Below are 24,528 nucleotides of genomic sequence, written 5' to 3'. Positions count from 1 at the left end.
TGTGAGATGTGTCCTCCATTGTATTACAGTGCATGCTTTATTTAATGTAACTAAATTGTTCTTTCTTTTTAGATCTTGGTGTTGGCTCCCACAAGAGAAATTGCAGTTCAGATCCATTCAGTCATTATATCCATAGGGAGCCACATGGAAGGTCTGGAGTGTCATGTTTTCATAGGAGGGACACCATTGCCACAGGACAAAGCTCGGCTGAAGAAGTGTCACGTAGCCGTGGGCTCACCTGGTAATGGTTTTTTAAGCTGTCCTAATATTTTTGTATCTACTAGGTTATTCTGTATTTGGGTCCAGTAATAATATAGATATCCTTTTCATAGTGCTTCACCTGCTTACTGCCCGATGCTTACTCTTAGCAAAAAAGCTTTTAGATCTATAATGACTGTTAAGTTTCCTATATTACATTTTCATTATAAATAGGGAATCCATTTAGTTTTTGTACACAGTATCATACCTTTATTAAATCAATTAATATGTGATTCATTTTGTTTAAGTTACTTGTATTTTGGTTGTCTTTCTTCTTGGATCTGCATTTGTGTTATTTTCTCAGTACTGTCCAAAACCTTCACCACAACTGAGAGCTTCAGATGTGTGTACAATGTCCTCCACTGGGGTATCGAGGCAGCCACTAGCATCATGTCCACTTGTTAGCTTGCTGTGTTTTTCGTGTTATAGTTCATCTAGTACAAGTGACAGGTACATTAGCTGTTAAATTTAGTGGTACCTCTCTGCGACAGTCCTCTCTGAGACATCTGAATATTTTAATTGATAAGGGGATGACAAATAGTTGGTCCTGTGATAGTTGCTCAATATTGTGCCGAGGTGCTCTGCCCATTATCCGGCTGTTCTGATCCAGTGTAACCAGTCAGGAGGAATTAGCCAAAGAAACCAGCAGGCACTGCATTACCCATGAGAACTGGTGGTTGCAGAGATGCTCTCCTTCACCTGGGTGCCCTATGTTGGTTGACACAGTTGATGAGTAAAAAACTGAAACCTAGTTGATACAAAAACAACAACTAGCTCCTAGCGCTAATAAGACAGATGTGTAAATAAAACAATTCAAGCTGCTAGTCCCAGTAGACCAGTACCACCTGGTCTCAATAAAGTCACCCACAAAAAACTACAAATTAGGACTGCGCTTTAGAATATATTATCTCGCATATATCGCTTGTTTGAAATGAATAAACGATCAAGGTTCCTCTAAATAAAAAACAAATTTATTCACAATCTACAATGTATAGAAAAAATAAATAAAACAAAAACACGTATCTAAAACACATTAATTGCATAAAATAGCACTGGTAATTCAATTTAAATCACTAGTGACATGCATATGATCCTTCTACTTATAGCTTAGTACATCAGCAAATGTCCTGATGGAAAATAGGGGGATATCTCTCCTTTAGCTGATATATATCTGTCTGTATAAGCTCTTATCCATCGGTTAAAGAAAGTCTTTTCATGCACTGTGAATGTCTTTAGTAGCTAAAATATGCTCTTACCACATGAGTTCAAATTGTAGAAGTAGCGGAGCAATCTTTCCAACCACATTAGATAGTAGTGCAAGTAGGTGAACAAGTCAGTACACGGGTAGGTACACGGATCACAGGCAGAGTCACAAATGGATTTACCCCATAAATGTCGACATGTTTCCCTCCATCAGGGAGGTTTTTGCAGCAACAGCTAGCATGGCTGCTTTTTTATTTTTTTTAAGAAAGACAAGTATTTTAACAGTAATTTTAGGGGTTTTTTTTGTAAAGTGTTCAAAGATTACAACCATGACCATTAAAATAATATAAATTCATATTTTTCTTCAAATACGGGAATGAATATGCTATATATAGTTTTGCTGCTGTTGTGCATGGTATGACCTGAAAAGTTTCCTGCACTGTCATTTATTATTTTACCCTCCGGTTTTGTCTGTGCTTTGATCTTTTGCCACATTGTCTAGGGGCCCATTTAGTAATGATCGCATTTGCATTGCGATCTGGACGCGATATTAGTGCCCGTTATCGCATTGCAGGATCCAATCATACCGCCCAGATGTAACAAAAAGCATATGCAGGGACAGGGGCTCCAAAAAGGGGTGTGGTATAAAGGATAGACCGTTAAAAGGTAAATAATGTCTAGATAGACGCCAGATGTTAGACAGGAAATAGATCGACATGGAATAAGGTCGACACCAAAATGGTCGACATGTTTTTTTGCTTTCTAATCCTAATCTTAACCCCTGGTGCCTGACCCTAACCGTCCCTTCTAGTGCCTAACCCTCCGGTAAGTGCCTAACCGTTGGGGTAAGTGCCTAACCCTAACCGTTGGGGTAAGTGCCTAACCCTAAAAAATATGTCGACCATTTGTGGATCGACCTTCCGCGGCAACCTTCTTCCGTGACGACCTTTAGTGTGTCGACCTTTTGTTTCTGTCGACCTATTGCCTGTCTAACATCTGGTGTCTGTCTAGACATTGTCGACTGTTTAACTGTCCGGTATCCTCCAAAAAGGAGCCCGTCCCTGCGACGTGCTGGGAGTAAACTGAATGCGTCATCGGTCTCTTCACTTTCTGTCCCGGAACTACAGCGCATGTGCAGTCTACTAACCATGCATGCACCGCCCCTATTTCCGAGGGAGGGTTCCTATGGGGTCCCGGCATGGAACCCTATCCCGGTAGTTTTTGCGATCTGTAGCCCCTAGGCTACAGCAGGCTAACGCCATCTTCAGATGAAGGTAACTGCGGGGGCCAATCACCGGAATGCATCGCACTCCGGAAGTTGCTAATTATGTCAGCATCGCATCCACCATAGAAACCTATGGGGGTTGCGGTTGCTGGCGGGAGCGCAGCAGGTATCGGCGATATCTGCTGCGGTCCCCCTGTCATACATTCCGGGAAAGCTAAATCTTTGTGGGTGTGTTCGGGGAAATAAGCCACAAATATTTGTAAATAATCCCACTAATTATTATATAGCAGTGGTTCCCAAACTGTGCGCCGGGACACTTTGGGGTGCCTCGGGACACTTGCCAGGGGTGCCTCAGGTTGGTGGTCCAGCACCAAATAAAATTATTTATGGTCAATGTAATGTAAATATGTGGACAAACAGAAGCGTAAACCTGTCCACCACCATATAAATGAACCTAAGGATGACAGGTAAGCACAATTTACTTCACTTTACTAGTGTTCATTCTAGCACCCTGCATCAGTCACAACCCGTGCAGTACCTCTCTCCTGCCTGGGGTGTCGCTCTCTTCTGGTGTTTCTAGCACTAATGCACCAAACTGCTGAGCTATAGTCCAAAGTGTGCTAGAAGCACCAGAGCAGAGAGCGACACCCCAGGCAGGAAAGAGGAACTGCACGGGTTGTAACAGGTGCAGGGTGTTAGAATGAACACTACTATATTTTTTTCTGAATTTCTCAGTAACAAACTTTTGGTTTAGGGGTGCCGTGAAAACAATGCTGATACTCTAGGGTGCTGTGGTTCAAAAAAGTTTGATAACCACTGTTATATAGTGATGTAATTGTCACTCATGATATCCGTAAGACCGACATGAGGGGGTGTTCCGATACATAGATTTGTCAGCTGACTAATCAGTATCTTTAGTGGTCATCCCATTGAGAAACACCATGCAAACAAAATGGAGGAAATAGATCAGGTTGAAGTTTAGTTCTCTCTGCCCATGCCATGCACAATATGCTGTCTGCATGTAATACTCGGCATGCAAGAGAGGGCCATCCTGTCATATCAACACACTTTTTGTTAAGGTTTTACCTCACCAGCTCAGATTTTGTTTGCATTTTGTTTATGGAAAGTATATATGTAGTCTAAGAAACATACTAAATATTATTTAAATATCTCATGCCGTTTCCAAAATATTCCTGACTATTGATTCATGAGCATGATTCATAAACAATGCATTAACATGAACATTGAAGATCATTATTTATTTTCTTGCAAGCATTATTCATTGTTTTTTTCCCTGAATATTATTTATTAGGTATCATTCACTCTATTATAACATACAAATATTGTTGACATTTCTTTAGTGGTGCTAGGCAAAACTCCTTTTTTATACAAGATTACTGTGCGGGAAGGGACGACCCGCTTGCCTAGCTGCTCCCACAAAACATATCGCATTCCCTGTGGAGCGCTAATACTGTCATTATTTATGGTAGAAACTTACTAGAACCATTAAGTTAGATAGGAATGAGTGTAAAGTACACGGTGGTTCATAAGTGTGGAAACACCCTTATAAAAAGGAAATGAGTAGGGAAATATTAAACCAGTGTCTACATATATGTTATGCGAGTAGGGGAATACTTTTTAGGGAATGTCACCAGTATGGCTGCCATCTTTAAGTCAGTCATATTAGATGCACCTCTAATTTTTTAATTGGGAAGGTAGTCATGTGACATATCAAACATGCAAAATTTCGTAAGAAAAACAATGGTGTTCTTCGTATATTATCGTATCTTTATTCATTCTTGAGTTTTAAAATAAAGTTTATAGGATATTAGCCAGTAAGTTGTTAATAATGATGAATCAATAATTGATTATATCTATATAATTTTTTTTTTTTTTTTTTAATTTCTGTGCGAGTGACATTTCTACACTGTAAATATTATTCATGTATCTCTTAGTGCGTACTGTAGCAATAGGGTTAGGGTGGGTATACACTTGCACGATATCGGCCCGAATTGCTGTATTGGAACGACTAATTGGGCATATCGTGCAGTGTGTATGCATGATAATGACAGACGCAACAACACATCGTTTCGACGTTCATTAAATCTCCTAATGTGTACTGGTAAACTTGCATGGTCCGGGGTGAAGGTAAATCGCACCAGCCATCGACAAGATTTCCGGTCATACAATTGTGGACCCGGCCTTAAGGTGGGTATCCAGTATCCGACAGTGAAAAGTCTTAACGATATCGTTATCGTTCAGTCATTCACTACACTGCAGGGTTCCCACACTGAACGATATGTTGTTCAGTTCAGGCACAATCAATCATCTGCAAACATGCTGAACCTGACGATATCGTCAAGTTGACCAGCATGTTTGCACGATGATAGATGTCTAAAAGACCAAATTTTTAAACAATGTTCAAATGATTAATGAACGATATTGATATTGTTATCGTTCAATCGCTAATTTTAATTGTCTAGTGGATGGGCACCTTTAGGGTTGTTGTTGTGGTTATTGTTGTTTTTTGTGGTGCTGTTTTGTTTTTGTTTTTTTAGTAAAGTGAGGGTTTTTAGAAGTGGAGATGTTGCTCATAGCACCCAATCAGATTCGAGCCATCTTATAGAAGGTGCTAGATAGATGTTAAGTAGAATCTGATTGATTGCTATAGGCAACATCTCCACTTCTTAAAAGCCGCACTTTAGTAATTATATCCCTTAGGGCCGTATTCAATTAGGTGCGAAAAGTCAGTTTCTACAGAAAACTATCGCGAGTGATGTCATTTCACCTTGCGAAAAGTTTCCTCCGTATTCACTTCCGAAGTCTTTTCGCCGGTGCGGAAACGCAATGCAATCGGACCTGCGATAAAGTTTTGCCTATGAATAGGTGTCGAAAAAAAGTGAAGAATTGGGGTTTTGTGGTGCAAAGCTGCGGGAACCCACCTACACCCTTGGGACAGTCCCCCAAAGGTAAACTGCGTAAAAAAAAGTTTAAAAAACTCTTTAGATCACCCCAAAAAAGTACTTTAATTTTGGGGCGAAAAAGTTCAAAGTTGGGAGACAAACTTAAAAACTAGCAAAATAGACTCCAGGGTGGTCCCCAAGTATGCCCCAGGTGTTTTCAAGTTTGCAGGTGCTTGCGGAAGGTGTTTTTTTTACTGATTTTTAAAACTTCACTTTAGCAACTTAAAAATATGCTAGCACTCATTTTTAGGTACCCCAAATTTGCTGGGACTACTTCTTTTATCCCCCAAAAATTGCAAAATGCTATTCTTCACCACTTATGCAAAGATGCTAAATAGCAGCTTTTGGGGGGTGTCAGGCTGATTTCCCCAAAACTGACAGTACTTTTCGCATGTTAGTTTCACCGGGTCCTGTTTTCGCCGATTTCTAATTGAATACGGGCAAAAGCGGCACGCGCGCGATACTTTTTCGCATTGGAAACCAGCGAAGTCGGTGAAAAGTCCGGCATACGAAAAGTACGGGACTTTTTGCCTGGAATTGAATATGGCCCTTAGTGTGCTTTAGAAGTATAATATTAAGTAAGGTGTGTATATATAAACTTTGGCATTAAGCTGACCCCACACAGTTGTGCTGTATAATTACAGCTAGTGTTCATTCTAGCACCCTGCACCTGTCACAACCCGTGCAGTTTCTCTTTCCTGCCTGGAGTGTTGCTCTCTGCTCTGGTGCTTCTGGCACACTCAGCTGATTCAACAAATAGCTGAGATACAGACCACTGTGTGCTAGAAGCACCAGATCAGAGACCGACACCCCAGGCAGGAAAGAGGAACTGCACAGGTTGTGACAGGTGCAGGGTGCTAGAATGAACACCACACACCAATGTAAAATTGCGGTATCATAAGTAAAAACAATGTTGCAATTTAAAAAGTTTTGCAAAGCTAGAACAATGCAAGATAATTATAGGATATTTAGTTTTGATTTCAATACTATTTCTATCTATTTTAAAACCATTCATTTTGGATAAATCTTTCCGCCCCCAAAACTCACTAAGTTATCTGCCAATACATTATCTCGATTTGCTTACCATACCTAGTATTATTGTTCTTTAATAAAATCAAGGAAAAAAAAATAGTTCAATGCTTAAAACATGTACACATTGGCATTGAAAAAAAAATTCTTACACTAAAAGGTGTAATAGGTGTTCGCCCATTGCTAGTCACAGTTTCTGATGAGAAAACGGCTCCATTGCTCACTGTTATCTATTTTAATTGCTGCATTTTGAGCTGCAGGTGTTTGGAATTCATTCATTGATGGCTGGAATCCATAGTTGGATTAAGTAATTATCTGCTTTTAATTATGTGTAAACAAAAACACTAAAAATAAACCATGCTTTAATTTGCCAGGCACCTTTTCCAGTTGGAGCTTACATGATAATATTAACAATATTTATTTTGTTTTCCCCTTGCAGGCCGAATAAAGCAATTAATAGAAATTGGCTACCTTAACACAGCTAGCATCCGTCTTTTCATCCTTGATGAAGCTGACAAGCTCCTAGAAGAAGGAAGCTTCCAGGACCAAATTAAGTACGGAATTGTAAAGCTAATTAATTTATTTATAATTAGAGTGAGAATGTGACCTTTTTATTTTGTTTGGTTTTAATAGCTGGATTTATTCATCTCTTCCGGCCAACAAACAAATGCTAGCTGTTTCAGCTACATACCCAGAATCCTTAGCCAAAGCGCTGACAAAGTACATGCGTGAGCCAACATTTATCAGATTGAATGTAACCGATCCCAGTCTCATTGGTATGTATTATGGACTGAAGCTGCACCATACAGAAAACACTGGACGCAAAGTGTGACAATATCTTCATTGTATTGGATGTAATGTTTGTCTTTTTATTTTGTCCCAGGGTTAAAGCAGTATTACAGAGTGGTAAATTCGCACAGCCTCCCACACAAGGTTTTTCAAGAGAAAGTGCAACATTTACAGGAACTGTTTAGCAGAGTTCCATTTAACCAAGCCTTGGTATTCTCTAACCTTCACAGCAGGTAGTCATGTTTTCTATGCACTAATAACACTTGTTAAGATCGCTGTTTTATGTTCATAGGTTCCAGGCATTCAATACCTCTCCAGTTGTTTCATCCGATGTTCCTTTGCCATTTCCTTTTAGTGAATTTGGTTTAGATCTGTCAACTTCAGTATAGATAGAAGTGGCAATCTCTAGCATTGGTTACTGGATAACTTTAAATATAGATGTATAGTCAAATGATAGCAGTAAACTAAAGGGACAGTATCTTTATTTGTTGATTTAAATGTCATATTATTTACATATCGCCACAAGGAACTATAAATAGGAGAAAAAAATCAGACTAAGCTGGGTACACACCTAATGGTGCATACACACGATCAGATTTTTTCTTCAGATATGGACGATAACGATTTAAAAATCGTTCAGTCGTTCATATCTGATGAAAAATCGTTCATATCTGACATGCCTGAACGATGGACGATCAACGATGCGCGTTCCCGTTTGTCAGATAACGATATCTGACATCTGATGGGTTTGCAGTCAGACTTGGACGATTCCATTCATTTTAATGCAGTTAAAAATCGTTCAATCGTTCAAATCGTTCAAATCGTTCAAAACTTTGTTCAAATCGTCCAAACCGTTCAAATCGTTTAATCGTTCAGTCGTTCATCTGACAAATCTGACAAGTCTGACAAATCTGACCGTGTGTACGCTCCATAACAGATATATCTGCAGATCGAGTGATATATCTGCAGATCGAGTGATATATCTGCAGATGACGGTTGTTCATACACACTAAACAATCGTCATCTGTCTTATGGCCCCGGTCCCGCGGGGTGGGGGGTGTTGCGGGTCCTCCCTGCGGCCTCTGCTGGGGCGGTCGGCTGACGATGCCCCAATATATCCGCATATATATTGGGCAAAGGCTGTGCAGCTACAGCCGACGCAATATGTCTGTGAACAATGTCACTGACAGACATATCGCTGGTACACACTGACCGACGCACACAAGATATATTGGCCGATCAATTGATCTCCAATATAACTGCCAGTGTGTACCCAGCATTACAGTACAAAACATTGCACAACATGGACTACAAAGTTTATAAACCTTTCTGCATCAGCAATCATAATACCCAAATAAGCAGCATGGCGGTAGAACACAGTTTTGGTGCCATTGTTGCCAGTGGGGAGGGTATAAGTGTGAGAAGGAAAAGCACATGAGGGAAGAGCACCCTGCTTGTGAGAGCTTACATTATAAAGTCGAGGGTCAGCCAGACATGGGAGAGACAGAGGGGATATATATTAGTGAGCATGGAGCCAGTGATTGCGCGGAGCGACAAAATATGTCCCAGGGACCCACCACTTTAAAAAAATTGGGTCCTACCGGACCATTTCTGGGTCCATCATAATTTATACTTTAGAGCTCCCGTATGCCCCTCAGACCTACTCACATGCCACCACACTTCCCCACATACCCCTAGAATGCCCATCTGATACCCCCAATAGCATCAGTTTTGTACATAGAGGTTAGACTGCAGTACCCTTTGACAATAATGAAATCTTCTGCATTAGACTGCTCTTACATAGCAGTGATAGATACAATTATGCAGAAACTTCAGTTTCTGCATAATTTTATGAAAAAACGTGAACATATATATACAGTTTAAAATTAAACCAAAAAGATTTTCTTTCTCTTACCTTTGAATAAAAAAGCTCAAATAATTCTCTGCTTCTTGGTGTGCACTCTTCTGTCCTTTTATTCTGTGTGAGCCAGAAGGGGGCGGCCCAAGCAGATAACAATGGCCGGCCCAAGGTGCTAAAAATGGGACCAACCAGCGGTGCATCTGTCACTCTGCCCAGCCCGCACCACACCACCCCCACCCGCGGCGCTACTCGCTTTACACTTTGCTGTCCCAGTGTCTTGCCTGGTCTTTGGCGCCTTCTGTATACAGAGTTCCAGGTGCCGTCTTCAAGCGGTGCCGTCTTTTTCATTCTTACAAAGTGAGTCCCCGGTATGTATTTGTGGGTAAAATACACACTATAGCGCATATTTTACCCAATCACCGGGAGCATTGTGTTAGAGCTGGAAAGCTTTGATAAAGAAGTGAGTCTTGAGAGCGCATATGAAGCTTTGTAGAGCGTCTGATAGGGAGAGTGTTGAAGTGGTAGGCGCAGAACCTAAGAGGCAGGAGTGGGAGGAAGTTATCATTTGGGAGGAGAGGGGGCAGAGATTTGTAGAGCAAAGCAGGTAAGAGTGGGAAGGGAGATGAGGTCAGAGATGTAAATAGGAAAGGATTGGGTAAGGGCTTTGTATGAGAGTGTGAGGAATTTTAATTGGGTTTTGAAGGGGAGCAAGTTCAGGGCTTGTAGGACATTGAGGCAGACGCAGCACGTTTGGAGAGGATCCATATATGGATACATATTTTCTACTCTTGAATTTTTTTTAAACCCCGTTTTTAGACTGAATAGTGCTGTGTGTGCAAGTTGCAGCTGTCGCTGTCTTAAAAAGTCAGCTGAAACATATGAGGAAAATGATCACTGTTTCTAAAGAATTTAGGATTTGAAGTCAAGGAAAATGTCTGAGGTGTTGAATACATAGGAAAAATATTTTTAAACATTTACGGACAGATGCAGAATTTAACGCAAATCAGCCGGAATTGCTTCTGCATTACATGCACAGAAATGCCTATCTCTGCTTGCAGCTGTTCACGTTTTCTGAGTGAACAAGCCCCTATATGGGTTCTTGGTTTTATACCGGTCATCATTGCATTTCTACCAGCCCCATCCTCTTTCAAAAGATTGTACAAGCAATTTTGCACAGCCTGCAGCTCTGTAAACAAGCCCTCACTGGGTTTAGGCTATGTGTGAGTCACCCAGTTATGCCCCTTCAGCTGTAAGTGCAGCTGTGACTGAGTTGTGTATGAATCATCCATAGTTGCATACACTCAGCTCGGAGTCTGTAAAACTCACTAGCTTTCAACTCCACTTCAGCTGCGTTGTTCTTCTTTTAAATATGATTTTTATTGTTCTATTTCCATGTTTAGTTTTTTACAAGTGTTTTTTATTTTTTTTATAGAGCTCAACACCTGGCTGATGTTCTTACCGCTAAAGGTTTCCCGGCTGTATGTATATCTGGTAAGTAAATGTGAATAATCATCTTTTATTATAACATTGAATATATGTCTGAACGATGGGCCTTTTCAGTGTTCCTGAAACTTATTGGCATTAAAAGTGGGTAGCGGGACGGATGGTATGTGGAAATCCTGCTGAAGGATAAATATTTGCAATATTGGATTAGGGGTTACTGTCCTTGGGCTTTTTAACCTGAGCAAACATCACGATTTACCTTGTACCTTTGGGTCTTCATACCTATTGCTGTGGCTCCTTCATATGTGATGTCTGCATGGATTGTACACTTTCCATTGTGCCTCCCCATAGGTGGTATGAACCAAAACCAAAGACTCGATGCCATGGCCAAACTGAAGCAATATCATTGTCGTGTCCTGATTTCAACTGATCTTGTAAGTCACTTAAAATGAACTCCTTTAACTGCAAACCTGCATAACTAGGTTAAAGTTGATATTTACATTTGCTTATCTGACCAATTTAACTGCCAATTTCTTATGGCCTATGAGGTGCAAGCGCCATAAGACTTGCACAGCTCTGTTTACGAAATACTGTATATGTACATTTTGAACCATGTGTTTTGGGTGAAACTCTTAAAACAAAGTAAGAATTACAGCACAAACAAATAGTATATTTTGCTATACAATAATTCCCTGTTTTTGTTTTGTCTGCATTTGTGTGAAACAGGGCCGCATGCACTTCTCATAAAAGAGCTGCAGTTATATGATTAGTAACCATCAGTGGTTATTATAGAAATGTGTTTATTAGAGGACACTGCAACTACCATCCAAACATCACTTTTTGGGTTGAACATTGATACAATTCCAGCTATAATAATATCAAAGTACATTTTAGCTGATATATATCTTTTCATTCTGTGCTGTTAATTAGAAACTGTCCATTTCTCTTTATTACAATACAGTACTATCCTACTGCAAAATTCATAATGTAATTAGTTGATGTGAAAATAACCCTGAGTGTGGTTCACTTCTTACTGTATTGCTTTTTCTAATACAATGTATGTCATAAATTTACTGGTTGTTGCGAGTTAGTGAAATCTGAATAATTCAGTATTGGATTAAGATATTTAGAGCCAGAATTCACAGTTCAATGTATTTGACCTATTTTCTTATGTGAAGCTATCCCTCTTACAGGTTTACAGTATGTTATGTCTAGTTTACATGGTATAACTGTCACCTATATAAGTTGGACAACAGATTTGTACAGCAGTGGTATTGAAGCTTGTGTTTTAGGATTACCCTACTCTACTGTTATCCTTTGGTTCTAAAGTGCCTGTTTTTTTTATGAAATGACTGCATTTGGTAAATGGAACAGAAAACAAAAATGATTTTAGGAGATACATTTGGTACAGCACTTTCTTTTTTTTTTCTTGTCTGCATCTCACTTTTCTGTTATACAAGAATACAGCCAGGATAAATAATAGGCATAATATCACACTCATAACGGCTCAGTCAGCAAAAATCTCTGTTTAATAGACTATCCTGTAATTCGGTATATATGATCTTTTTAACACTTATTATTATTATTATTATTATTATTATTATCATTTATTTATATGACGCCACAAGTGTTCCGCAGCGCCTTACAAAGTACAAAAACAAATTGTATACAAGTGACTTACAGAACAATACAATATAGGACATGGATAATATATATTGCTACATTAGCGACCATATCACCCAGATAAGCAACAGAGCATAAGCAACCAAGTGTTAGGCGCCCTAGTGGTGAGTAAGAAGTAAATGACACTATAGTAAGGAGAAGCACAAGAGGGTAGATGGCCCTGCTCGTGAGAGCTTACATTCTAAAAAGGTGGGGGAAGACAAACTGGGTTGACACAGATGGGGACGAAGGAGCATGTAGCAAGGAGTTAGAATGATAGCTGGAAGGCTTTGATGAAGTAGTGGGTCTTGAGAGCCCGTTTGAAGGATTGCAAACAGGTGGAGAGTCTGATGGGGAGTGGGAGAGAGTTCCAGAGGTGGGGAGCAGTGCGGGCAAAATCTTGGAGGTGGGAGTGGGAGGAAGTAATCAGCTGGCATGAAAGGCGGCGTGCATTAGTTGAGCGAAGAGGGCGGAGAGGAGCGTGAAGGGAGATGAGATCAGAGATGTATATGGGAGAAGACTGGGTGAGGGCTTTGTGAGTGAGCGTGAGAACCTTAAATTGGGTTCTAAAAGGGAAGGGGAGCCAGTGGAGAGCTTGTAGGAGAGGGGAGGCAGATGTAGAGCGCTTGGAGAGGAAAATAAGCCGTGCAGCAGCATTAAGGATAGACTGGAGAGGAGAGAGATGGGATTTGGGGACGCCAGATAGGAGGAGGTTACAATAGTCCAATCTGGAGATGACCAGTGAGTGTATGAGGGTTTTAGTAGCATCCTGGGTGAGATAGGGTCTGATCTTAGAAATATTTTTGAGATGGAAACGACAGGACTGTGAAAGGTTCTGGATATGTGGTTTGAAGGAGAGGGAGGAGTCCAGGGTAACTCCAAGACAGCGCACCTTGGGACTAGATGAGATAGTTATTCCATCAATTGATAAAGATATAGTGGGAAGTGAGGTGATGTGGGAGGGTGGGAAGATGATCAGCTCTGTCTTAGACATATTAAGTTTAAGAAACCGCTGGGACATCCAGGAAGAGACAGCAGAGAGACAGTTGGAGAGTCAGAAGAGAGGGGGAGAGATCAGGGGAGGAAAGGTAGATTTGAGTATCATCAGCATAGAGATGATAATGGAGGTCAAAAGAGCTGATGAGTTCACCTAGAAAGGAAGTATAGAGGGAGAATAGGAGAGGACCAAGAACAGAACCTTGGGGAACACCTACTGTAAGAGGCTGTGGGGGGGAAGAGGAGTCGTGAGAGGAAACTGAGAAAGATCGGTCAGAGAGGTAGGATGACAGCCAGGAGAGGGCAGTTTCACGTAGACCAAGGGAGTGAAGGATATTCAGCAGGAGAGGGTGGTCCACAGTGTCAAAAGCAGCAGAGAGATCAAGGAGAATGAGAAGAGAGTAGTGGCCTTGGGATTTGGCAGCAAGGAGGTCATTGCTGATTTTTGTGAGGGCAGTTTCAGTGGAGTGGAGAGAACGGAAGCCAGACTGAAAAGGGTCAAGGAGGGAGTGGGAGGAAAGAAAAGTGGTAAGGCGTTTGTAGACAATCCGCTCAAGGAGTTTGGAGGCAAAAGGGAGGAGAGAGATGGGTCGGTAGTTAGAAAGAAGGTTAGGATCAAGGGTAGGTTTTTTAAGAATGGAGGAGACAAGGGCATGTTTTATAGCCATGGTGTTTTATGTATTTGTAAATTTCTACTTATTTCATGATTTGTACACATATATATGCTCTATTTTCTTTTGTATGTTAGACATCACGTGGTATCGATGCTGAGAAAGTGAATTTGGTTATAAACCTGGATGTGCCACATGACTGGGAGACCTATATGCACCGAATTGGAAGAGCTGGACGTTTTGGTAACCAGAAAAAAACATTTGATGTTTAGCTTTGTCCTTTTTTATTGTGTATCTGCTGTATGAAGGCAATGGTCCATGTAAGTGCTTGTCACAGTGACTTGTTCTGCAGCTTATTTATTACCTCCCCTTGATGTATTTCCGTATAATGTGGACTGTCATGTAACAGCGTTAAGTCAGGAAATGCAGTTTCTTTGAATTGTTTTGCTTCACTTCATTTACTAAATGTACTGTTATCCTACTCCATCCTTTTTACATGTTTTCACTTGTTCTAATACTATTGGAAGGAGTTTATCTGTTTAGCAAGCACTGCATCTTGGGCCTGATTCAGATGTGGTTGCTATTTCAGCCGCGTCTTTTGATCGCTGCTGCGCCTAATGCCACAACTGATATTCTTCCTACTGAGACACCCTCTGGCTGCGGCGCTAATCCACTGCTGTGCACGTGAAGACGCACCATCGGTGATTGCGCTTGTCCTATGGCAGGTGCAATGTCTCCATCTGAACATGGACGACTGAGTCGGTGCAACTGCGCCTTTGGACGCATTAGACATCCGCGACTCGTCAGTGTCTGGCTAGCCACCCCCGTTACCTCCCAGAAACACCCACCAAAATTGCATGGATCTGCGTGCAATTTTTGTCTGCGTCTTTGTGTGTTAACCATTGGGACGCATGCACAGTGCCACTCGGACGAATGCATAGACTGAAAACATTGGCCGTTTGTGTGCGACATCGACATTACGTGCACCTCTGAATCTCGCTCCTTGTCTCTAAAGCTTTTCTGCTCACACAGGTACCTATGGTCTATCTGTCTCTTACTGCTGTCGAGGAGAGGAGGAGAATTTGATGATGGCAATAGCTCAGAAATGCAACCTCCGACTGCTTCCCCTACCTGGTAATAGGGATCATGTTGTCTTCGTGGGTTAAAAAGAAAAGTATTTTTTATATACTGGTCATAAGAGCCACATTTTGAAGAAAAATCACACAAGAGATTTATGTATTTTTGAATTTAACAAGTGCACATTTATATACAACTATATATATATATATATTGTATTGTTTGTCAAGATGTGTCCCCATCTATTGCACATACACTGTATTGTTTAGTTATATTTATATGTTTTAGGTATTTAGTGTTTACTGATTGAATATTTAATTTATGCCTTTAACTGCACACATATTTATGTGCGACACCGTGAATTGTTCACTGGTAGTTTAAAACCATAGAGTTAAACTTTCTGTAATGTATTATGGGAAGAAAATGCTGTTAGACATTCAGAATGATTTGTGATAATTGCACTTAAGCAATAGTGTTGTATTTCCATATACCAGAATATGGGTCCTTAAGCAACAGTATATACAAGGAATTATCAGTATATACTAGGAGTAAGAGCCTATTAATACCCCTTTTACACCAGAGCTAAAACCCAGGTTATTGCAGGGTTAACCCGGGTTGCTTCTGGGTGTAAAAGGCAACAGGGTTAGATTCCCGCGTGGAGTGACCCGGCAATCCAACCCAGGTAACTTGCAGGGTTTAACACTGTAATGACCCTTGAAACCCTGCAGTGTAAACTGCGCGATCCAGGTCACGATGACCAGGATCGTGCAGCTTGCCTGCCGTTTGGCCGGCTTCAGTGGCGCTTGGAGATGACATCTCCAGCGTCCACTTCAACAGCGGAAGAGTCAGGTCACTGCAGACCAAGTTCCGGTGTGAACGGCGCTGACGTGGGAATATCCTGGGTCGGCGCCGGGGAAGTTCCGGGTCTGACCCGGAGGTTGGAAGTGAAACTCTGCACATTGGGGAAAGCCGTACTTTGTTTTTGTGCATTTTTATTATATCCAATAGGTTTTGTAATTCACATATTCTTTTATTGGTTTTTATTTTTTCGATTCCGTAGAAGGATTTTTATTTTATTTTGAAGCATTGAAACAGAATTTTTTTTTTATCTTTCTGCAAATGAAGTGTCACAGGACACCTACAAAAGGATAAAAATAAAGCATATATTCTTTGCGTAGTGTATATATAATACAATTAGACAGTTTAAAAACTAAATTAAATGTGATACAAAGATTTAATGCATACAAAAAAGGAGGCACCTCACAATACTTTAGCAATCAGGGAATTAAATTCATAATGGTAAATCTTATTGCATGCAAATTACAGCAATCCTATATTACACATACAAATAGATTGTATAGTTTGGTACATTACTGCCAGATGGTCGTAATTGTAGGAAAAGTCCCCGTCTCTGGTTAAACAATGGTATTTACGGTCAAATCATCGAGGTAAATAAGTATGGCTACAAGTTGCCCAGGACAGGCCTCTCTTTTCCAGCTTGTCTACCAGATTTTAGTATTGAAGTTCTCGACAAGTATATTACAATGTTATTAAATAGCATTAAAAAATGTAAACAGAAGAAAAAAAACTCAGAGTTGAATTAAACTATATTCCTCTCTTTAACAATAAATTTGCAGAAAATTCTTCTAACCATCTTTAATATTTGTTTGTCATAAGTGTATTTTAAAGCTTGTGATTTTAAATTCTTAAAAGAAATTCTTCACAAGAATGTCTTTGAAAATTATAAAATAAATGCAGTATATTCTATTTAAAAATGTTTCACTTAACTATTCTAACAATGTAGGAAATGTGTGTGTTCTGAAAATAATGTAAGGCTGCTTACTGTTTCTGTCCTAAGTGACCACTGTAGTTTAAGTAAATAATGTGCCCGTTAGAATGAGTGCCATCTTTTACCTGTTCACAAATAGGTTGAAACTAATACAAAGTATCGTGGTCAGCAAAAATTGGTGTAAATGATGTACGTTGCTGTTTAAGACTAAAGGGCCTATGTATTAATCACAGAACTGCCGCTATTATTAAGGTTTTGAATCTTGGCGGATGATATTATTTTTAATGAAAAAATCCTGCCATGTACCAAGGGAAACTCGCAGGGACAGCGGTTATGGTAACTGCTGTCCCTGCAAGTTATATCCCTGGCATTATGTAGAAGTCTTTCAAGTTTGTAAAAGACTTCTCCAGGTGAAGCTGACACTGCACTTGTGCACGTTGTCATTTTCCGCCAGAGGCTTTGGGAGACCGATCGGAAGATCTCTTTCCTGCTCGTTAGTCTCCATAGGCTTAAAGCAGTTTTTACCATCTGAAGATGGTGTAAACTACCGGGGCCAAACTGAAAAAGCTTTGCTTTTTGGAGTTTAGTACATAGGGCATAGATCGTAGTCCCTATTGACAATAATGAGGACTGCAATCTGCAGTGCTAATTAGAACTGTGCCAGAGATTTCTGTGAACTCTCCTGCATTGTGCTATTAGTACATAGCAAAAATTCATAAAGTTATGCAGAAACTGCAATTTTATGAAAAAAAAAGCTTGATACATGGACCCCTAAAGCTGGCTATACACTCCACGATCGTTCATCAAATCAGCTGAAAGGGACAATGGAGCGCCTCCGTACATTACACCATGTATGAAGGCAGTTTCCATTCACAGCCTGAACTTGGCTGAACAACAGTCGGGTGGATTGTATGGGTTTGAAAACCAATAGATTCAGACCATTTTATTGCGCTGTGAACGATCATTTTTTAGTACCATACAGTGAACGATAATCATTCAAACCAGATATTTAGTTGGTTGGTTTGCACAATTATCATGCACTGTATGGCCAGGAATAGTTGTATGTTGCACTTGGTATGAGCTCATTTTGCTCAAATTTGACTTAATGGTAGTTCTAAAATTTTACATAGATAAATATTTATTTTGGAATGTTTTTGTACAGATCCAATTCCAGATGGGCTTATGGAGGAAGCTTCTGACTGGAATGTTGAAATCACTCCAGTGAAGACCATATCCCAAGCCTTAAATTCTGAAGAAAAACCAGATGATTCTGTGAAAAGCCATGTTTTCCAGGCAAGTCCTTTAACAGAAATGTCCACAAGCAAGAAAACAACTAAAGCTACTACATATAAGCAGAAAAAATTTGCCAAAAATAAAACTACAGAGAAAGAGAGTCAGGAGGAATGGGTAAATGTAGAGACTGCTAACGTGCCTAAGAAACTAAATGATATCGGTAAACCAAAAAAGCCATCGGAAAGCCTAAGAAGTGACAGCAAAGTTCAGGACGTGCTGGATAATTCTCTTCCTAAAATCCCAAGCTTACCTTCTTTCAAACGTCCTGTAGTTTGTACATCATCCTTTGCTGAGCTTGTTGAAGACTATGAGCATTTCATCAAGGAAGGTCTAGAAAAACATGTAGAGATCATCCGTGTCTACACAGACTCTGGTTACTATGCAGAGGAACATGCACCTGAAAATCCTTACAAAGAAAATACCACTGTGGAGATGTGTTCAGATACAGTGAGTATCCCAGAAACATGTGTCGGTGGTAAATCAGGTGTTGAAAGAAATAGCAGCTCATCCAGCTCTTCATCAGAGCATGAAAACAGTGAGGAATCCAGTCACTCGCAGGTGATGCAGGGGTCTATGGAACTGTCAAATTCTTGCCCAGATGTCTTGGCTGCCGGGACTGTTGGGGCCGCTGTTTGCCTGCTAAATGCAGATGATTTTCCTTCATCAATGGAGGTGCAGCCAGCAAGCTTGGTTAAAGCTCATGGTTATGTTGAAGAAGAGGGAATTTTCAATAATGTCAAAAAGTCTAGAAAACGGAGTAAAAAAGTAACCCATCTGTCCAGAAGAGAATTCTGCCAGGAAGCTCAGGATGATGTGTACCAGCTAGACTATGGGAATCCTGGTGGCTTTCCTTATGGCACCATGAACTATGCTGACTATTGGCGATCATACTATCAAGCATGGCAGAAATACCACTCTGCCATTTCAAGTTCCTATTATAGGAATGTCTACAAGTGCTCAAATTGGATGTCTGCATACCATATGCACTCTGTCTACCTCCATGAAATGCTAAAGCCATGACCCTTCTGGTATGAAGAAATGTAACATTTGTATTCAAGAAAGTTTATTTATTGTTGTCTTTAGCTACAATATTTTCAACCCTCTCCTGCAGTTAAGTAATATGAATATCCTTCCCCAAAATTATGCTGAAAAGGCATATTAAAAGGAGCGTAATAAACCAAAACTGACAATCGTGTAATAATGCGCATCTGTGCCTTTTTGAAACACCAAATGATTTAATATCTAGCTAACTGTGTTAAAGGCAGAAATCGGCTTGCCTCTGTATACCTTCCCAATTCTACAATGAGGGATCATCTCTCTTTTTAAATCATCTGCTTGCTGTGTCCTCTTAAATTTTCATATAGAGCCACTGGCATTAAGGTGAATACAACTAAATATATGAAAGAGGAAACTGGTAATGAAGTAATTAATATCTTAAGGAAAGCAGGTATTTTGAAAAACAATGGTTTCCAATTAGATATTTAAGTGAGTGCAGATGCATTCAAAAATGATGGTGACCAATCCACTAGAGATGGCTGCAGATTCTGTGGTTTGATTTATTTGATCAGTCCTTCACAGAATGGAAAGTATTTTATGTAGACTAACTGGTTCTTCATCTAATAGAAATAACATCCCGTCTTAAGGAAAAATACATAGTTTTATTCTGTAACATGTTAACATAAAATTATATCGTTGTGATGCCTGTTTAGTGAGTCTATTGTGACTTCTTCTTTAATTATTCTAGTAGACCGATTTCAATCTATTGCCATAATATTTTCGTATTGCCATCTAGGCTACAAATGTCTGTAATTAACGAACAAAGCTCAATAGTGATCCACTGTTTAGTTATGTGGCTAGCCTGCACTGAAGTACTAATATTTAGAGTTCTCTCCTGCCTTGCATTTTTACTGGAACCAATGCAATCAGAATTGCTACAAATGCGTTTGGTTGATGTTAATATGCTTTTTCATCATTTTGAAATATTACATACCAGTGTCATAACTTATGAATAAATTTTGTTTGTGAAGTTTAAGCATTAATTTCTTTTTATAAAACGAAGGCATCCACTAATTATGAAGGTGTTTTTTTAAGCAAGCCCAACTAAATAAGGTAAGTTTATTTTACAGATATGTTTTGCATGTGTGCTTTTAATCTATATAGAAATAATAAGGCGCTATTAATTTTCACTGCTGGTCTGTACTAGCTCATCTATTCACTTTATTTTGAAAACCATAAACATATGAGTCTATACAGTTAAGTTTTACTTTTCCCAATCATTAGTAAATGGTTCCCATTTTTTTAATGTAAATATTTTGAAAATATAATCCTATATTAATGTATACCATAAAATACAGCATAAGCCTATAGCTATTCAGATGTTCATTGGGGATGTAGTTATGAGACCGACGGCTACGATGCCGCCGGTCTCAATACCGACAGGGAAATCCAGACAAGGGACTTAAAATAGGTGTCTCAATACAGACGCCTATCTTAATCCCGACGCGGGAATGCCGAAGGACGCCAGCCCGAACGAGGTAAGTCCGGTGCGCCCTTAGCCACGGGGGAGGGAAGGTTAGGTTTAGGGAGTGTAGTGGGGTTAGGTTTTTTTGGGGGGGGGGGCTGAGGTTGGAGTTAGACACCCCTAGGGGGGAGGGTTAGGGTTAGGCATCACTGGAGGGGGTTAGGGTTAGGCACGAAGGGGGGAGGATTAGGTTTAGGCACTAACGGGGAGGGTTAGGGTGCGGGGTGGGGAGGGTTAGACTACAAGAAGTGGGTCGGGTAAGTATACCCGGCCCCTGTCCCCTGTCGGGGATACCAACCATCGGGATGCCGCTGTCTGTATTCTGACGGCAAGCATCCCGACAGCTGGCATTACATACCCATTCCATATCTGTTGTAATAGGATGCAATGCATTACCAGCTCTATATGATGTAGCATATAATGGGCCTGTTTCAGAGATATACGCAAAGCCGATATTTTTGAAGATAGTGTTTTTTTTTTTTTGCAAATACGCATGCGTACACGCGCACAGTGTTTGTATTACATCCGTACATAGGAACCAGTCGCAAAATGAGTGACAGGTAGTCAGCGTTTGAGGTTGGTAAAAAGAATGCAGGCGTGTCTGACCATTTTTAACACCGTTGTGTGGGCGTGCATAAATTATGTGCAGCTTGAGACCTCTCTGCATGTCAGGAGAGCTGCAATGTTTGCAGCTGGTCAGACTTGCCGCATATGCAGCATGTCTGCCCGATGTGCATTAATGTGACCAATGTTTACACTGTTGCATGTCGTACAGATATGAGAAGCAGCAGTGGGTGTCCCTATGCTCGGCTGTGCTTTGGAGGGCTTTAGCATTTTTTAGTAACTGTGATCCCTGATAGAATGCAGTTGCGATTGCATTACCGTCCATCTCTGAATCAGACCCAATGTCCATTGAAGTCTTTTGTTGACCAGCCGAGATCTTCTTTTGGATTCTATGTGCAGAGTGCATACAAACTATACATGTATAAAATCTTGCTTAATATATTTCCTGTTAATCCTACCACAGGTCCATAATTGGAAATCCAGCTGACTCATCCAATTATTGGAACATTATACTGATGTAATGTAAAACGTTTATTGTACAAAATATTGTGGGTGAGTAAACTTGTAATTTGTCTCCATTCATTTTCAACTAATAATAGTCCTTTATCTGATTGATAACAGTACAACTACAAAATAAAGTTTAAAATATACTGTTAGTGACTTGTGACACCAGATTGTGTCTTGGATGACAATAATACATTTTAGACATTGTTCGCTCTTAAGTGCCATCTAAAGGTTCTAGGGTTTGTGACCTTTTAAATGGCCACCTTGTCTCTATATTGTGACTGTGACACCGATCAAGCCTAACATGCGGTCTATTTAGAAAAATGGGCTGTACAATGACATCACTTCCTGTCTTCAGAATAGGCCATACCGTGATGTAGTAGCTGGACCATGCATGAGCAGGGAAAAAGATGTTTATTATTCATCACCACTGTCTGGGGCTGATGCAGGGTTGAAATGAAGTCACCTGTAATTACACACGCATTGTGTGCACGTAACCAATTGTGGATATTCGCTCATAACCTGAGCTGTAGCACTGCGCACTTACACCAGCCCTATCCTTGGTGGCTAAGATCCGCCTGAAAACAAGTACTTCGGGCACGCACATCTCTTTATTTGACATTCAATATGAAGGTGGTTGGAAGTAAAATAATCAATAGATCAAGTGCTTGTAGTTTTATTGTCCTCAAATGCTAATAGAATTCATATATTTTCAGAAGTCAGTCAGTATTAGAGCATTTGGAGGAGCTGCTCTCTGCATCACACCCAGTGTATAGATGCCAACCCATTGGTTATTAACATCTGTAGTTATGTGATTCGAGAACTGCATCACTTATACTTGTTGTAAAGGAAAGTGTATAACTGTAACGTAGATAGTGGTTAGAAGATCATTGTTGCAAATTAAATAATATAATATCATATGACTCCTATAAACACATGAGCCTTCTTTATATTTGTGCACAATAAACTTACAAGCATGTGCAATTGCTACACCCTTTGGATGGACTTCCATTAGTGGAACTATTCAGCATGCAAGAACCTACTTCAAATAAAACAACAATAGCTAATTTCATCAAGAGTATGTCCTTAGATCCTGCGTATTACAAAATGTACTCCTGAGATTTCTAGCTTTTCTTATCACCCAGAACACTATGGCGCAAATAACAGCCTGCGATTTGCAGGCACCAGCACCAGTTCTGCGATATAGCCGGTAGATATAAAGTGGCATTTGGGAAAAAAGTTTAAGGGAACTGCCGTGGCGCTATAAACACTCCTTCACAGTAATAAAAATATAGTAATTGTAATGTTGCTCAATAATAAATTACATTACTAAACAGATTAAAGCAGCAGGCTATTAGAGAGCAAAGAAATCGCTTATAGGAGTATAAAAGAAAGAAAAGTACCCAGCTTTCTAATCCAGCAGTGATACTGAACAAATACCTAAAATAAAACTATATCTAAGAGTTGACAGAGAGCCTGATTCATTATCGATCGCAACTGTGATTACGCACGCAATCGGCCAATTGTTGCGTTCTGCGTATGCATCACAGTGTGCGTAGACTCCACTGTGATCGGGATTGCGATCGCACTGACTACACAGACCCATCACAGAGTGATTGACAGGAAGTACCGTTTGGGGTGGTGATAAGGTTGTGGCCGGCAAAACGCATGCGTGCCAGTGCATTTGAACGCCGTTACAGGGGCATGCATAAATTAGCCACTGCGATGTCATACACAGCTGGGGCTTTAACTGCGTGCGATGAGGTTAGCAATTCCTGAGTAAGGTCAGACCTTGTGCAAGTGTGCGTGAGTCTGTGATTGTACGCAATGTTACTAGTGGTTTTGCAGTCTTGCTAAGTATTACGGATATGTGAAAGGTAAAGGGGGCGTCCATATGTTGGGCTGCATATGGCATTGCGATTGCAATCATTAGCATATCTTGCATTGAGACTGTACGTAATCGCTATTGCAATCATTACTGAATCAGGCCCATAGTTCAAACTAATATTTAATAAAATGACACAATTAAATATTTAAAAACAACAATTATACATTGCACATATTAACACACAATGTAAGTTGTAATGTCTCATTGTCTATAGCAAAGATGCAATAAGGATATGGTGAGTATAATTGCCGGGTAGGGATATCCAGATTAAATAGTCCTTGATGTTAAAACAAGCTCTTTTACATTATTCACAGCCTGGTTGCACTTTTAATCAGTTGTAATTTTATGATGATGAACAATTTTTGTGGAACCTGGCAACACACTTACAGGACTTAGGACTATATTGAAGGATCCAGATAAAACAGCAGTCCCTCCGATTAATGCGGATTCCGTGATGGTGAGGTGTAACCGTCGGCAAACTAGCAGGGTTGTATTAATTTTTATGTTATATTAACAAATCGCAGCCTGTTGTATTTGGGTCTACAGTATACATACAAACGTTAATAACTGGATCTACTTTTAATGATGGGCTGAACAGGCCCATTTTTTTTTTTTGGGGGGGGGGGGTCGAGGTGGGATTGTTACACTGTATGTATGTTTTTTTATTTAAAGCATCAGAACAGTACAGCCATGTGCTTGGGAGTAACTGGAGGAACATGTAAATGTAATTGGTCTGGACATAAACCCATATCCTGGTTTTTACAGTATTAAGCAGAGTTAGCTTTAAAACAATGCAATATACATAGTAATTAGGACCACTGTTTACTTCACTTTCTGATGCTACAACATCAC

General features: G+C 40.1%; 1 protein-coding gene across 5 annotated transcripts in view; it reads left to right on the top strand.

Annotated features, from left to right (window-relative positions):
* Positions 1–20,225, top strand: part of DDX20 (DEAD-box helicase 20) — a 32,885-nt gene extending 12,660 nt beyond the window's left edge. For all 5 annotated transcript variants that reach the window (XM_088475423.1, XM_088475426.1, XM_088475422.1 and 2 more), the window contains exons 4-12: positions 73–241; positions 7,118–7,232; positions 7,312–7,454; positions 7,562–7,700; positions 10,761–10,819; positions 11,123–11,205; positions 14,178–14,283; positions 15,073–15,174; positions 18,069–20,225. In XM_088475423.1, the coding sequence (XP_088331549.1) occupies positions 73–241; positions 7,118–7,232; positions 7,312–7,454; positions 7,562–7,700; positions 10,761–10,819; positions 11,123–11,205; positions 14,178–14,283; positions 15,073–15,174; positions 18,069–19,219 (2,067 nt within the window). In that variant the 3' untranslated portion in view covers positions 19,220–20,225. The remainder of the gene's footprint in view (positions 1–72; positions 242–7,117; positions 7,233–7,311; positions 7,455–7,561; positions 7,701–10,760; positions 10,820–11,122; positions 11,206–14,177; positions 14,284–15,072; positions 15,175–18,068) is intronic.
* The last annotated feature ends 4,303 nt before the right edge of the window (positions 20,226–24,528 follow it).

The sequence above is a fragment of the Taudactylus pleione genome, unplaced genomic scaffold (genome assembly GCF_031769625.1).
Source record: "Taudactylus pleione unplaced genomic scaffold, aTauple2 ptg000172l, whole genome shotgun sequence".
NCBI classification, from domain to species: domain Eukaryota; kingdom Metazoa; phylum Chordata; class Amphibia; order Anura; family Myobatrachidae; genus Taudactylus; species Taudactylus pleione.
This window is presented reverse-complemented; position numbering and strand designations above follow the sequence as displayed.